The following is a 16,761-nucleotide window of genomic DNA, read 5'->3' as shown; positions in this document are numbered from 1 at the left end:
GATATCAGGAGCTAAAAAAAGACCAAACATTTACTCAGACAGTCCTTCGTTCTATTGGACAGTCATTTTCTCCATGAAGAAATTCTTATGCTTTTCCGGGCACGTATCAGCCACTACCAGAGTGAATAACAGAGGTCACTCTCAAGGGAGACATATTCCATAACCTGTACACTGAGGCTTTCTTGTTACTTCTGAAGCATTCAGTACCAGCCATGGTCAGACACAGAACCCCAGACAAGAAAGCTCACCATGAGAACTAGTATGGCAACTATTGTGTGCCAATGTACACATATTACTCAGGCATTTATCTACCTAATATGAGAGCTTCCTGCACGTACATCTGTGCCAATTCATACGAGAGCACATGCACAAACATATGGACTTAGGACAAATGTCACTAACAGCTCCAGGGGATAAAAGATCTGAGCAGTCACATTTGCTCATCCCTTCCCTGTTTTGACAGGTGCATACTTCTCCAGGACACACCTTCCTCAGACTGGCATGACTATGGCAATTTCTTTTGACACATGGTACAGGTTGGGCCCAGTTTGTGAAAGGAAGGTATTTAGAATGTATCAGTAATACCAACTAATGAAGCTAATACTGGACATGCAAAATACACATTGGAGGAACTGACTTCTCCATTCATACCATATACGACTTTATAACATCACATACTTTGGTTTAACAGCCTCTTTTGCTCTTCCCTCCCTTTTACCTGATTGTCGAATCCGCTGAAGTGTCTGCTGCACCAGGACCTCTGAACGGGGAACTATAACAATGAAGTCTACTTTGCTGAAGTGGCCCAGATCCAGGCTTTGATTGCCACTGTCTGCTATAGCACAAACCTGGGACAAGAGCTTTCTGGCAACCGTAAGCTGTGGCTGGTAAATTTGGAAGGTATCAACATCCAAATCTAGAGTGCGTTTGTTTGAAAAAAGAAAACAAAACACAAGAAACATGTTTATTTTCCCACCCCCCCAACAAACATGATCCTCAAACAGCCTACCTTCTATTATCAGAATAAAGAAATCACTCATTAGAATAAATCTCTACACTCGGTACAGCTGCGTCCAGATCACAAATGTCAACTTTATTTTTTTGATCAAAATGTGATAATGTATCAGATGGCCTCAAGTACAGCACAGCCCATTTTTAAATGCCCTAAGTGTTTTGAGGATTTTTAACAGTGCAACCCAGGGAAACCTCAATGCCAACATAGTGAAATGCATTCTGTCAAATGAACCAACACATACACAATATGCATGTATACATAGAATCATAGGATGGTTTGGGTTGGAAAGGACAGCAAAGATCACCCAGTTCCAACCCCCCTGCCATGGGCAGGGACACCTTTCACTAGACCAGGTTGCTCAATGCCCCATCTAACCTGGCCTTGAACACTGATGGAGATGGGGAAGCCACAACTTCTCTGGGCAGCCTGTTCCAGTGTTTCACCACCCTCAGAGAAAAGAACTTTGTCCTTATATCTAACATATATACATATACACACACATACACATAAAAAAGATGTGTATGTGTACATATATAAAAAGCATATATACACACACAGAGCTCTAATGTTCTCCTGAAACTTGCAGTTCTCCTTTAGGAGCTTTCCTCTGTCACACTGCTGGGAGAACCAGCCGTGACAGCTGAGGCTGCTGTGCTCAGGGCACAATGGGGTGAACACCAGCACGCCTATTAATCTGATGAAACTGAGCCTGCGTTAATAATCCTGCCGAAAAGACTAACAGGACAGCAGGTTAGTTAGGAGTTCATTGCACATCACATCTGCTCTGAAGTACTGAGCACTGCTCTAAGTTATGACTGAGATAGCCAGATGTCTGTATACTGCCTGATAGTTGTATATGCTGTGAAGGGAAGATGAGCAATACACCTATGCAGTAAATCTCCATTATTTATTTCATTGTAGGTTTCTTGATGTTTAACAAAATGCTACTCTCAGATTTCTTTGTACTTAATAAACGTCAATATAAAACTAGCTGCAGAAAACCGGGGGACAGGAGCTTTGCATTCATGTTTCCTTGAAGAAAATGCTTGTTCCTATACATCAGTATTTCTAGTAGGTAAATTCAATGTCCAACAATCAATGTTTCACTAGCCCCTCTATATTTTCAACATGCAGATTACCAAATAAACCCAGTAATGTCATTACAGATGGGGTGTGTGGGTGTGTGTGTGTGATTTTGCTTGTTTGGGTTTGGGGTTTTTTTCCTGTCAGTTTTTCTGCTACAAAGTAAATTCTCATTAATGGACCGCTTATCATAAAAAAATTACCTAGGGCAAATTTCCTTTAAAAGAACAAAGAAAAAAATCAAAACCTCTGCAAATTTAATACACAAGAACTACAGCTGCTTTTTAAAGTAATAAACCACTTAGAAACATCCTGCAATTTACATGAAAATTGGAAGGTGTTTGGGCAAAAACCTGGTATCTTAATTTTATATAGACACGTGTGTTTGTGCGCATGCTCTTATCTCCTGCTCCAACCTGCCTCAGTGCTCATTTCAGTAGGCTACTACGGGAGAGAGGTCCCTCTCAAATAGGAGACTTACCTCTCCTTGTTTGTATTCAGCCACTGCACAGCCATATTTTAAAGACAAAATTAGCCCAGGAGAGTAGTTTGAGAAAACATGAAGATTTAAATAAAGCACTGCTGAGCATCGTCAGACAGTAACAACAACAAAATCCAACAATGTGAAGATTATTCTCCCTTCAAATTAACCCTGTGAGGAAGCTCGAGAGTTATATTTCTAGGGGTGCCAGAACAAAGTTCCTGGCAGACTTCCTATCTGGATTTCCTGATCCATGTGGAGACTCTCAACCACCTTGCTTTCACTCAGATCCACCACTGAGCTGATTCACTTTAACTAACTAATGTGAATCAAGTGCACATCTACCTTTCACAGCGAAAAGTCTTTACTGGAGTTTCAATTTGCTTTGGTACTAGACCGAGAAGAACCTCAGTGTTCACAACAGCTCAGTGTGCCTTTTACCATTACATTACCCAAGGGAAAGTATGGTTACAACTTTGAATGATTAAGGAATTCCAAAATGGGAAAGTTATGATTAGTGTTTTTAGACAGGCAATCCTAACTCACCTTTTGTACCTAAGCATCTCATCACATTTTCTGAATAAGACACATCTCAAATAAGCAAATTATAGATTACACTTGCCTAGCACTTTCAGTCCAAGATCTTAAAACACTTCCCCTAAAAGTTTAAGCCTCGGAGCCCAGGTCTGTAGTACATATTACTACCATTTCACAGGTGGAAAGGGAGGAATATCAAAAGGTAAGAAACAGGAGGACACCTGGGGAGGTCAGAACAAGAACACAGCTCCCCTCTGCTGTAATCACAAGGTTACATTCCTTTTCTAGATGCATAAGGGCAAGATGAATCCACACTGCCGACATTACAAAGGAGCATTTCTACTCGGCCTAGTGCGTAATAGAAGAGCACATATTTTAGCTTAGAAATTACAAAACATAGGAGGAAAAAGTTGCTGAAGGTTACAACAGAGATTTTCTGTCTGAGAGACTGCTGTATTGCCACATTCAGCTGGCAGTATTAATATTTGACGGTTGGCACAGTGTCTGCAGCTGTGCCCTGACTCTTGAGGCACATGCAACTTGACATTTAACAAACTACTCACTTATTTTGCATCTTACACATAAAAAGATGTACCTGGTTCTTGTGTAGAAACCATGGCAATTGCCTCCTGAGATGACACACACTCACTAACGTCTCCATTGAAAGGAACAATGACACTTTCCCCTCGCTGCTGTAGCATTTTCTCCAGCAGCTTGTCCAAATCATCACCTAGGTAAGAATTAGCAACACCAAATTATCTGGAAGCTGTTTCAGACAAGTAATGTAAAACATGCACGCGTGTTCTCAAGCAGCTGATGCCAAACCTGCAAAGGGACAGGGCACTGGAGATAGAAGGAAGAGAGAGCAGGAGAATATTTTCCTCTTTTATTTACTGATTTGCCAGTGGAATGAATTCCAAAAAAACCCAAACCGCAGCTGAATAATTTCAGCTCTGTGCCTTTACAGCTAGTGGTGACATCTGATGATTACAAAGAAATACACACCATAAAACAACCTCCAAACCCTGCGCTAGAAGCACAGACAAGAGACTCATGCACTTCTGCGTGCCCTGCCGTTACATTCAGCAGTATAAACAGGGTTTAAAATATTCTGCCATGGGACAAGTAACTTGCACTGCATGAGTGAAAGAGCCGAGCACTCCTTTACTCACACTGAATGGAGAGAAGAAAAGGTGAAGAGGGTAGAGTGCACTTTAGCTGCTGAACAAGAGACACACCTGGCCCTAAAGAAATTATTGCCTTGGCTAGAGCTTCTGTTTCTTAGGATCACTCACCTAAAGATGTATTTTTGAAATGCGATGCCAGGAAACTGACTTTCCCTGTGATGAGCTCATAACTGATCTCTTTTAAGAACTCACTGGTGGTAAGCATGCTTTCTGCGAGCGCCCTAGATTGATATTGACCTGGGGAAGAGGGGGGAAAAACGCACAAGGAATCTTTAATACAGTGTACTAGCAACACAACCTTTTCACCCTAGAAGTGTGGGGCATGCTGACCTTCAGTCAGGGATCTCCACTGCCTTTACCCAGTAGGCTAGGAGAGCAGTCTCAAGCCTATTTTGCTAGCAACAGGAGAATTAGTCATATCAGTTTAGCACATCCTTTGCAAGCTGTTGCCCGTAGTTTTGCACACTGAGGTGACATATAACATGCCAAATAAGTATTTGTACCTTAGATGGAATAGAGGATTCTGAGTAAATACAAAAAAGTAAAAGTTTGACACTACCGATTTATCTGACTACAAATGAAAGATGACCAGTCAAGATTCACTCTCATCCAGCATCCAGTCACACTCATGCACACACAAACATCACAGCCAGTCACCAACACAGAACTTGAAAATCACCATGGTAAAAAGGACAAAAAACATCTTCTGTTTTACAGCGGTCTGCAGAAGACTGCGTTCAATCAAATATTTCCATGTAAAATAGTGCAGCTACACAAACCAGAGAAAGACAAACCAACTACTTTGTCACTGGGTTACTTCCAGATGTTTTTTAAAGTAGCCTCACAAAGTCTCAGGCCTCTCAAGGAGTAGCCATGATTAGCCTACAGCTATTTTTCTAGATCCTCATGGACACCATTACTCCAAGTCTTGATGGAGTAAACAGTGACATTGCAGTGTAACATACAAAGGAGAGTAAAAAGAACAAAAAGGGGTTTAAAAGCTGGAATAACGACTCAAGAAAATCAATTCAGCAGAATTGCATTGGCACTAGAAGCATACTGCAAACATACTCACCCAGGACTACTACGCAAAACTCACTTCCTCTTATCTTTGACGTACAAATAGCAACTACATAATCTGGTAGCTTTTGCTGATGCTTCATTTCATTGAGAGACCTCAAGGTCTCCGAGATGCCCTCTGCCAGCGAATTCTGGGTTACAACCACGTGCACGAGGTCCCGGGACACACTAGCGATTAACCTAGCAAGCCAAGGGAGTTGACCTGGTGACACAGAGACACACTGTGCGCTCATTTGCAAGGATCGCTCTCTCAGACTGAACTCCTGCATGGCTTTCAACATGATCTGCTCAAATTCTTCCCTCAGGGGTATCTGGTCAGGACCTACATTGGAAACAAACAAACAGAATAACAGCATCTCATATCAAAATGTTATTGAACCAGGAGTAATCACATTTGTCTTGATCTGACAAGCTCCTTTACCATATTTTTTATGTTTACAAAACTCACTTACTACTGAGTGGATATCTACCCACATGGCTTATTCTTGTTTGTTCATATTACATTCTTTCTCCTACCATCTCCCTTTTTTGTTGCCTCCATATGTTCTTAAAGCAGAAAACCCAAATGCTTATCCTCACAGTCTAATCACAGCCATGCAGTACGGTGAAGCCTGGTAAGTGGCTTTTGTTTTGTTTTTTCTTATCATGCGTAACAGTAAACTAAGCATGGCTGTAAAGAAATATGTTTAACCTCTTCTTTTCCTTTAGTTAAATTCAATTAACTTAGCAAATCTTCAGACTTCTAATGTAAAGAAGTATATTCAATTTTAGATCTACATTCCCCAGACTTCATAAACTGTCTTGTGAACTTGAATTGGAAAACAGAAATAGAAGCTACACTATCTCAGCATCAGTCTCCAACTCAGCTTCAATTTACATTTCACTCAGTCATATTTGTCTCATTGTCAAAGATACTCAGGAACAGATAGATAAAAATTCACGAACACAGAGTAAAAAGTAACCATAGCTGAAATTGTCAGTGCCGAAGGAGACAGCTTCATGCTTCATCAGCTTTCTTTTCTATGAATAAAAGGGGAGGCTTAAATACCAGAGATATGCGAAATATTGGTTTTGGTTTTATGTTTTCTTTCAGGGCCAAAGACAAAAAGGGCAGTGAAGAAAAGGAAACAGAAAGATTGTGTGAGAAGCAGGGCAGGGAGCGGGTAAACAATCACCGCCTGTGTCATTTTGCCTTTCTGAGAAGCAACATATGGAGAGCGTCACCATTCAATTACCATAGGATGGTACAACAAGTACAGACTTGTAAATGCAGGACTGTTTTAGTTTTTGATGCAAAGCAAAGGGTTCTGAAGAGTCTCATTTAATGCAGCATGGACATAATTCTCTCTTTATAGGTCTCTTTTTTTGAAATCTATTTTGCTTTCTCAGAAAGCATCACACATTCTAGGTCTTTGAAGATCTCAAGCCAAAAAATACAGACATTTATTGACAGAGTTTAATCTTCTTCTGCAGAAATAAACTTTATCTACAACACATCGACCATAAAGAAAAGATGTTCCACACTTAAAGAAATCGAAGCGAGTTTTTGCTGATTGAGGGAGGTTACAGGCATCATCATGAATCCAAGAAAATGAGATTAATTGCCCAGATGGAAAGAGCTTTATATCAGAGCACACAGAATTACACTCAGATGATTTATAAGAGAAAAGCTTTCTATCAATCAGTATCTATTGCATTCGTCTGTCTGCTTTTTTTTTATCTTTGCCTTTATCTTACTCTTCCGCATATACTCTGGAAAAAAGGATCACTTTTTAGCCCCACTTTCTCAGGTCTAAAAGAGGCTCACACAAGTGAACTGTACAATTATGCATGTATTTGTCTCTTCTTCTTGTCAAAACCTTTATGCTGGCTGCCCTCCAATCATCTTTAATTTGCTTTGATTTTACAAAATGGGATAAAGGCTACAGTTCAGTGCAACTGTCACAGTTGCAAGAGTTTTAAGTTTGTAGCAATATTCAAACCAGCAATGTTTTGATCCCCACACTCCACAGAATGTTTTTATTTTTCTCCTCATCAGGCTCTTTCATCTGACAGGGCTGGCGCCCATCTCCACATAAGGCCAGCTGGAAAACTATTCAGCTTTACAAAGAACGAAAGCCAAATTAAACACCTGCTCATAAGGGAGCTGCTTTAGGCTGAAGGTACAGTGCTCACTAGACACAGGTCAGCACCAGCAACTTTGCATGAAGCCTCCTTTAGCTTGCAGCAAGCATAGACTTGATGCATCCATCACTGGATTTGCTCATCGAGTGTGGTTCACTGACACAGTAAGTTTCAATAAATAGTTTATTTTTAATTGGAAATACTGCATCAGCTGGCTACATGTTCCTCTGGAGGAAGTCTGCAAGCTCTCTCTATCAGTCCTGAACTGTGTGAAGTAGCTGGTTTTAACATACAGATTCTATAAACTTTCCAATGAAGATGAAAACCTCAAAACATCAAATTTAAGCCCACTGAGAGAAAGGCAACAGAAAACCATTTAGCCTGTAAAAAGTAAAGAAACCCTCTGTCCGTTCTAACATAGCATCCAATGGACTCTTGAGGCACAGAATGATAAATAAATGAAACGGGTCACCGAATACTACAACACAGGATGGTCTCTTTCCTGTCTGCTACAGTACCGCATCAAGGGAGAAGAACAAAGCGTAAGAACCCATGGGTGAAACCTGCACAGAGCACATTTGCTCCCCACATTATAGGTTTATCATCAGACGTGCTTCTTTTGAAGCATTTGCACATTTCACATCACTATGTACCACAGGTGTCCTGGCGGAAACTGGTACAGGAAAAGCAGTGTGCTCTTCACAGAAAACATTTCCCATTCCTCTATGATAAGCAGCTTCCTTTCAGACACAGAAGTTAAGACTAAGACTGCTGTGAGAAGTTTCCCCACACTACCCTGAATTATTCTTGAACTTCTAAAACCTTACTGTCAACACTGCTGCTTCTTACTCTAAGGCAGGGAAAACTTCTGGGCCGGCAATAAGAGAAACCAAATGTGGTTTGCCAGTTTGCTCTCAAACTTGCAAAAAGTCCATTTCAAAAACACTTACAAGAATGAGATATTAACTGAGGCACTTGCCTTAGTATGAGTAACAAATGTGGCTTTCATGTAAACGGTGCTGTCACCAAAACAATGACAACATCACACATCTGCCAGCATTTGTCACAAAACTGAATAAAATGGACCGAGTGTCCTTAGAAAGAGCTGTGATAACGGACGGTTTGATACCCTAAGCAAATGTGTTATCTGCATTGCAAATCCATTTCACAAAGGTGACCTGGTCAATCCCCATATGGAGAGCAGAAGCAGCATCGGCCCTTAAATTCACTTCAGTTCAGCCTGATGAGCAAAGTAGCAAAGTCACACACACTAGATGGAGCCACTTACCTCTTTTCCGGGCACAAAAGTAGCCAGAAAAGTGGTTCTGAACCTGACATAAGGAGGGTGGGGAGAAAAGGGGACAGTCACAAATGAAAATGAGTTCTTACAATAAATCACTTACCTAGTTGGACAAGATACTGAATAGTTAGAAGTATCATATTCTCCACACTTAGCAGCTGACTGCTGGTCAAACCCAAGAGATCCAAATCTTTGTTTTCCAGCTGTGGAATCTTGTAGCAATTCACCAGCAAGGGACTTACAACAATATCACCAACATTTCCATAGAAATAAGGTAAAGTGCCATAACCTTTGATGAAAGAAACAAAAAACCCTCAGAAATTCACAAAATATGCCACTACACAAAGTCTTGCACAATGTATACATATCCAAACTCTTCCTCATTGTTATCTTGCAAAATATACTGCGTCGTGGCTGTACTTGGCATTATAATTGCTTACAAAATAAATGAGATAGGAGAGTGATCCTTTGCTGTAGTTTACAAGTGATCACATAGATTTGCGAAAGCTAACAATAACTGGATACCAGCCAGATAATAATTATTGTTATCCAAATACTGATGAGAATATGATCTACTTAGGTTTTATCTTGACCTTTGAATACAGATTCTCCATAATATAGTGTACAAAAAAGAAAAATCAATGGAAGCAAAAGTACATTGATCTTAACATTATAAAAGCAGCGGAAGTCACATTAGCATTGATTCAGCTACTGTGGCATTGCTGTGATTGATTTCACTTATTTGCCACATTTCCATTCTGTTTCCATAAACAGGTTAAATAAATATCAACAACTAAGCATGCTGTTCTGGAAGGTAAAGCACAGGGGCACAGGCTAACTCTTCTTTTCCTTGAGAATGCTTTTGTTTTAAAAACGAAACAAGATTTTGCCAAACCCATCCATCTGGGTCCATCTGGTTCTGTACTATTAATAGGATGCTGTATCGTGGGGCCACTAACATTTAGCCTAAATGAGGACTTACTGGCAACTCTCCAAGAGCCTAAGGGCTGCATTCAATTTGCACTTAAGCTGATGACTGTAGGCACTCTCATCTTTATTAAAGAAGTGTTTCTCTGAAAACTGTTAGAGCAGCATGCTAGAGCCTTAGAATAGGCTTCCAGAAAACAATACTAAGCAAAACAATCCAGATGCTTAACCCTGTCCTTGATGGATTTATTTATATAGAGTAGAAGGCATTGTTAATTGTCTGGAAATTGTGTGTGTAAGGAATGTCTGTGCAAGTCAGGACTTGGAGAACATCTCCATTTCTTCAGGAATAATAAATTATTCCATGGATTATATCGATAGGCATGTTCCGTTAACTCTGAAGCTTCTTTATACAACTATCTGTACCATGCTGAACTGAGGAGAGATTTAGAGTCAACCCCCCCACACCAAAAAAAATATTACTCATCAAAATTTTGGCAGTACTACCTGACCAGTCTTTTGTTATACAGCATGCCCAAACAGCTCAGGTTAAAAGGGATATTCACATTACAAGCTGTACTTTTGAAGTAAAAGCAATGTCTTTCGAAGGGTTAATAATGTATTTTATACATGATTTTAAAAGCCTGATCTGTTATCTCACTTGCTTACAAGAAGTATGAACCATAAAAAAAGACAGAGTTAGCATGATTTGCTTCTGATTAGTCAATCTCAATCAGTTTTCTGGTTCTCATGCAGAATCCCTGGGCTTCAGTATTTGAACTATGAATGCTGCAGGAAATATTTGCTTGTTTGGTAAGCTGTTTACAGTGGAAAGCTGTTCTCATCACATGGTAATATTTCCACTCTTGGATTTTACAAAAATCTCATTTGTGCAAAACTTCTATTTGGCCAGAGGTTTTGTACAGATCTGACCTAATCGTGACCTGTTTGCAAATCAGGCTCTCCAGGGATTGCCTGACTTCCAATGTTACATATTGAGCACCTAAACTATCCCTGACAAACTGACTTTCTATTGTACCAAATGCCAGAACCAACAAAAACCGTTTTCTTCTAGGGGAGGACATATTTGTGCAAAATGCAGCATTTGATTCCCCAGTGTAAGACTTACCTATCAGAATCACTGGTCTGACTCCTGAGTTATTCAGCAGGTTTTCAGGAACTATTACAGTCTCCCCTGCTGGGATGGGTTGAGGCTGTAAAATTCCAGTTAACATGGATTGAGGAACTGGGGCTGACAAAAGAGGCTCTATAAAATAAAGAGAAGCTTCCATTACTAAAAGGCTCATACTGTGATTTGGCCGTATGAACAAATAAAGAAAAAATTACTGCAGATCCCTAACTGTAATAAAATTCAAAGCTCTCTGCATTTCCTGCTATAGTTTGAAGTCATTCAAATTAAGAGCCTATATCTTCCTGTAGTCCCACCCCTAAAATAAAACTTCTTCTGACCACTGTATTGTTGGTGGGAATGAGAGAGGAGAACACAGGTTTGAATATGCATCTTTAAACAAAGCCAAGTACTAAGACAAAAGGCCACCTCTAAGACAGAGGCTACCTCTCAATACTGACTCTCAATACAAGGGAAGACTGCTCTCTCTGACTTCTGATCTAGAATATATGTAGATAAGAAAAACAAACATAAGCCGAAATCTCCAAGCTGTCCTGAGACAGTTGCCACAAGGATAAAAATTAGGCTTCACTCATGAAAGAGGAAGAGAAGCTTTTACAAGTTCAAAGAAACAAAGCGCAAGAACTCTGTAACCAGATTTCAGCATGAGGTCTGTTTCAGAAGTTTCTCAGGCTTCACTTGGTGTTTGTCAAACAGTGCCATCAACAGAAAAGTATCTAAGGCAGCATGAATGTGTGCATGTGTTTTAGGAGTGAAAATTGTTTATCCACCAGAAAAAAAGACTATGAAAGCCATAGAAAATGGAGTACATAGCAGAGGTAGTGGAGACAAACTCAAGAAAAAGGGGGAGATTGCCCTGTATCTCACATCTTCAGCAAGTCTGTGAAGCTAGAAATCTCCAAAAGATACAACTGACTTGAGGTGACCAAGTAGGCAGGCCTGCACTACCATGCAATCCTTCTTTCTATGATGTATATCTCTCAAAATTAGTTGCTAAATATCTCAAAACCAAACCTTCAAAAGCAGAGTTGAAAATACTCTGCACATGTTGACAAACGGGGGTTTTTCCTCTTCCTTGTACTTTTATTCTCTCCCTCTATAGAGACAGGAATAAGTAATTGTATATTCCCCTTTACAAAGTATGCTGAGTCCCTCAACTGAAAAGTGCTCAAATAGTGAGCAGTTTTATTAATAGTTACATATAAAGATGGATATTGATGAATATTCACACATACTTGTAATTAATCCTATTTCATATCATGATGCTACATAATCCTCCTACAGCTTTTCCATGCACAAAAGACATCTCGTCTCACAAAGTCTCCTCACATAGTTTTATTTTCCCTGCGTCCCATCTTAAGATTATGGCAACACGCACAAGGCAACGTGTGCTTTTCTGGGGCATCTGAAAAAAACTTTCCATGCTGTCCTTAACTACTTCAACAAGCTTAGTTATGATTTCTGTGCAAGACAAGAGAAGCAGCACAGGGCCACCAGTTCAGCTGAGGACAGTTTTCTAGAAATGACATCTCTGTATTAGTCAAGTTTTACCTGTTCTTGCTGCAGGCCGAATTGTAGGAACAGGTACTGCCAAACCAGGAGGAGGGACTGGGGACCCTGGAGACCATCCCCGGTGACGTTTCTTTGGTGGTCCAGAACTTGACATTGATGCTGAGAAGGAAAACAAAAACTAATTCTAAACCCCATCCACCCCATCCAGCCCACATTTCCATTTCATGCTAGTGTTGAGCTGGTAACATGTCACAGAGCACCAGAGGTTTACACCTAAATTTACGTGAAACCAGACTACAATGTGAAAAACGTTGCTACCTGTGTTGAAAAGTACAAAATTATCATTAATGGCCTTGTCAAAAACCAAATGGATCTGTAAAGACGGAATTGCAGAAACAGCTATAATGGGAAGAAGAACAAAATCACCAATTTCAGGCTCAACAGCCAGCGCTGCTTAAAATAAAAGAACAGAGAAATTTTCTTTACCTTGGTCTCCAGCTGCACAGCCAGGACTGGGAGATGTTGAGTGAGGCATTGGCCGAGAGACTGTAGAACTCAATACGCTATTTCTTCCTCCATTAGCGTTTCCATTAGCAACATCAGTGGCACGCAGTGAAAGAGGAGCTGAGTATAATAAAATACAGAGTGTGTGGCTTGAGACAATCTTGAAAACAAACAAACAAAATAATACAGCCACATGGATACACAAAAGAGCAGGGCAAGATGCGTGACTGAAAGAAACATACTCCATGGAAAGCATGAAGTGTACTTGGCAGAGAATAATCTGGGCATAGGCTGCAAAATCCTAACCTTGAAATGAGGTCTCCGGATTTCAGGGTGGGGTGGATAGGCAGAAGAATAATGCCCAAAGAAGCCCACCAAGATAAACTAGAAAACTACACACACACAGAACGATTGTGTAGTTTGTGACATGGGGTTTTAGAGCCTGAAAACTAAAAAAAAAAACAAAGTGCATAGTTAATTCAGTTTGTAAAGATCCCTAAGCCACTTGGGTGCATCTGTGTATTTTTCCCCCAGCTGTCCGTGTACTGTACACAGCAAGCCTGACACCCTGGCAGAACCATTATGTCCAGGTAACAAAATGAAACTACAACAGTGGGGGATAGCCAGCTGTTATTCTCACACTCCTGAGCTCTCTATGCTTTTTCAGAGACTAATTCTTCCAGAAGAAAAAAAACAATGGCACAAACTGCATAGAGAAGACATGGAGCCCAGTGGGGACTACAGCTCCTTGCCGTTATATGCCAGCTCCACATGGACTTAGCTCCCAGGAACATATTCCAGGAGCAGCAGCAGGAGATTTGCAGCTGGCTGATGTAAGCTGCAACAGAAGGCATTTGAAATGTGGGTATTTGGCTTAAAGCAACGCAAAGTGGAACTCTCCAGCCAGTCATCCAAACAAATACAGGCACAAGAGCCTCAGGTTGCCAATTAGCAAAATCTGAATAACGTCACTTGCCCAGTGATGTTCCCCATTTTTACTCAGTCAGTGATTTGGTATGGACAGAGATGGTCAATATGGGTCAGTTACAGAAGCGGCTGAAATGGTCGGAAGTCATTTCACTGCAAGATAAATTCTCTTACACAAGTATGGAGGGGAAAAGGGTATTTTACATAAGAAACCCGTTACTGATTCATTAGGTGCAGCATAATATTATGTACAACAAATATAAATTGTATAAAATAGCAGATATAATACATCATTATAAAATTTAATGCTCATGTGCATATATAAACCAAATAAATTTATAGTTTTTCTTATTCAAGCATACTTCCCTGTAGTAATCTTTCTTTTTCATTGCCTAAAGGAATAACCAGCTAAAGTAATAAACAACCAGAATATCACAACAGAGAACCAGTAAGGGATTTAGATACCACAGCTGAGGATCCTAAGTTATTAAACACACAATACAGAAATGAATAATTAAAACAGCACAGATATTAAAACCCCTTTAAATGTATGTGGGGAAACTATACCTGTTACAAAGGCAGAACACCACACAGCTCTCACTTACTGAGGCAAGAATCAGTGTGATATCAAGAGGTGACTTTCATGCTCTCTTAGGTATCTTAGGAAGTGCAACAAGGGGTATGACATGCACTTTTATCACAATGTCAAATCTGAAAGCCAAGATGAGGCTCACTTTCGGAACAGTAATGGCCATGAAAAATTTCTGTGCAGAGGACTGCAAGAAGATGAGGGTTTTGGAGAACGCTAGTGAACATCTTCCTTTTCTTTTCCCACCAAAATGATGACTCAATTATTTCTTGGCTGTTAAGATAGTGATTTCCAGGATAGCTGAGAGCTATCCTGGAAAGCAAAGCTGTACCTGCAGCAAACGCTTTTCCTACGAGCTGTACTGACAGAGCCAGAGGTTTCACAATGTTCTTGTTCCGGGATGGGTCTTGAGTTCCACTTAAATTAATAGCAGAAGATGATTTTGCTGGACTGAATACAGAAGAATCTGAGAAAATAAGTTGTTTAATTAAGTAAAGATTAAAACAATCTATATACGTGTGTATATAACTTATATAAACAGTCACACACATTTATCTAAACTCACTTATGCATATAATAATTTATAATGCATATAATAATTATTTTTACGCTCCTAAGAATTCACCATGTATTGGTATTTTTTAGGAGTCATAACAAACATTTAACTGGGTGTTCCTATAGAATATTATAATCTACCAAACCCATGACTGATCTCTTCCACAATATTTTCTATTCCATACACTCAAAAAAGTACTTTAACTGTAGAAAGCACTATCTTACTGTTCCTCAAAATACCCTCACAGGATGTGCAAGTAAACAGTTATCCCATGTTACAGATGAGAAAGTGAAGGGAAGAAGATACATGACTTGCTCCCAGCATGCATAGTGAATAAGCACTGGAATAAGTTGCTTTAGAAGGCTGTGGAATCTCCACCACCTGAGATTTTCGAGAACAAGCTACTCAGTCTTCGAGAGAAGTTTAGACATAGCTGAGCTTGACTTAAGGCAGAAAAAATATCAAATGTTGTAAGGAGGTTATCCTCCTTACAACACTACTATCTATAAGGCTATGAGAACTGTACATCCATTTGTAAGTCTGGATAAGAAATGAAGGGTATCTGAGCCCAAACAGCAGCCCCTTAGAGCACTTTACCAAGTCTGAAAAATATAAACCTCATTTTTTACTTGGATAAACTGAAGAACAAACCATAATTCTTGCCCAGTATAAAACTGTAAATCAGAAACAATTCCAAACCTCTCAGCATGTAGACCCCTACTTTAAATATCAGCAATTTACTTCAAGAAAAATTCAATATTCGAATGACAATACACTGACAAACCCAAATTCTTTTAACTGGAGTGAAAGAATATTCACTCAGCATCTGTCCAGAAAGTAGTCTGCAACAAGTAGGCAAAGTAGGCTAAGTTCACCTACAGATGTCCTAGTAAAACAGCTGGGTAAAGAAAACAGACGGCAAAGACCAACTTGATCTGCCAAATATATTCACCCTCAGGCCACACACCATTTGGTGAAGGAGAGTGGGAAGGACAGTCTGCTTTGCCAGACAAAGTAACTGAGAGGGTAACAAACACAGAAGTCTTTACTGCTGCTGCTCCACCAGAAAACCTTGTATACATTCACGGGAATTATTCTGAATGCTGAACAAAACAGACCACCAGGCCAGGGGCTTTGGAGAAAATCACTGACCTCTCGTTAAATATGATACAGCAAATATGTAGTGCTAAAGCTTTCCTCAAAGCAAACTGTCCAGTTGCCTAACGCCCTTTTAACACCTGAAGTTTTCCCTTTCATGTGCCTGCTAAAATTGAATTTTTGATATTGTTCAAGGTTTCAGCCATTTTTCATCACCAGTTACCTCTTCTTTGCAACAGAACTGCATCTTCACACATCACCATGAAAGGTGAACCTGACACCTGTCTGCAATGTCATGGCCACACCATACTGCCAACATTAACTACGGTATTTCAGAATTCTCTCGTGTTCTAATTTCTATCATGAAATTACCATTTCAATGCAGTACTCTGAGTGTGCCCACAACTCCCTACCTAAAGGCATCTTCCAGAACTTGGAGGCCAAACCACTCACACATTTATAAAGGCAGAAACCAGAAATACTGACACAAGTTTACAAGGAAAAAAATGGGTGTGAGTTGGCAATAAACTGAAAACAACTTCAGAAAGTGACTTGCTAAAAAGTAGTCCTGTTACAAAACAACCAAGAGGTCAACTTGAAGTACAAACAGCTGTCCAGAGCCTAGGAGGGAAAAAGTCAGGCCTCCATCATAGGTGACACATGTCAGAATTCACACCACCAAAAAAACATG

The 16,761-nt window shown here is 40.0% G+C and overlaps 1 protein-coding gene across 4 annotated transcripts in view; it reads right to left on the bottom strand.

The window, feature by feature from the left end:
- Positions 1-16,761, bottom strand: part of GREB1L (GREB1 like retinoic acid receptor coactivator) — a 138,223-nt gene that overhangs the window by 29,148 nt on the left and 92,314 nt on the right. For all 4 annotated transcript variants that reach the window (XM_065668095.1, XM_065668096.1, XM_065668097.1 and 1 more), the window contains 9 exons: positions 14,748-14,882; positions 12,883-13,020; positions 12,436-12,555; positions 10,864-11,001; positions 8,911-9,096; positions 5,379-5,705; positions 4,412-4,540; positions 3,712-3,846; positions 719-916 (listed from right to left, as the gene is read on the bottom strand). In XM_065668095.1, coding sequence (XP_065524167.1) covers positions 719-916; positions 3,712-3,846; positions 4,412-4,540; positions 5,379-5,705; positions 8,911-9,096; positions 10,864-11,001; positions 12,436-12,555; positions 12,883-13,020; positions 14,748-14,882 — 1,506 coding nt within the window. The remainder of the gene's footprint in view (positions 1-718; positions 917-3,711; positions 3,847-4,411; positions 4,541-5,378; positions 5,706-8,910; positions 9,097-10,863; positions 11,002-12,435; positions 12,556-12,882; positions 13,021-14,747; positions 14,883-16,761) is intronic.

Source organism: Lathamus discolor, chromosome 2, assembly GCF_037157495.1.
Source record: "Lathamus discolor isolate bLatDis1 chromosome 2, bLatDis1.hap1, whole genome shotgun sequence".
NCBI classification, from domain to species: domain Eukaryota; kingdom Metazoa; phylum Chordata; class Aves; order Psittaciformes; family Psittacidae; genus Lathamus; species Lathamus discolor.
This window is presented reverse-complemented; position numbering and strand designations above follow the sequence as displayed.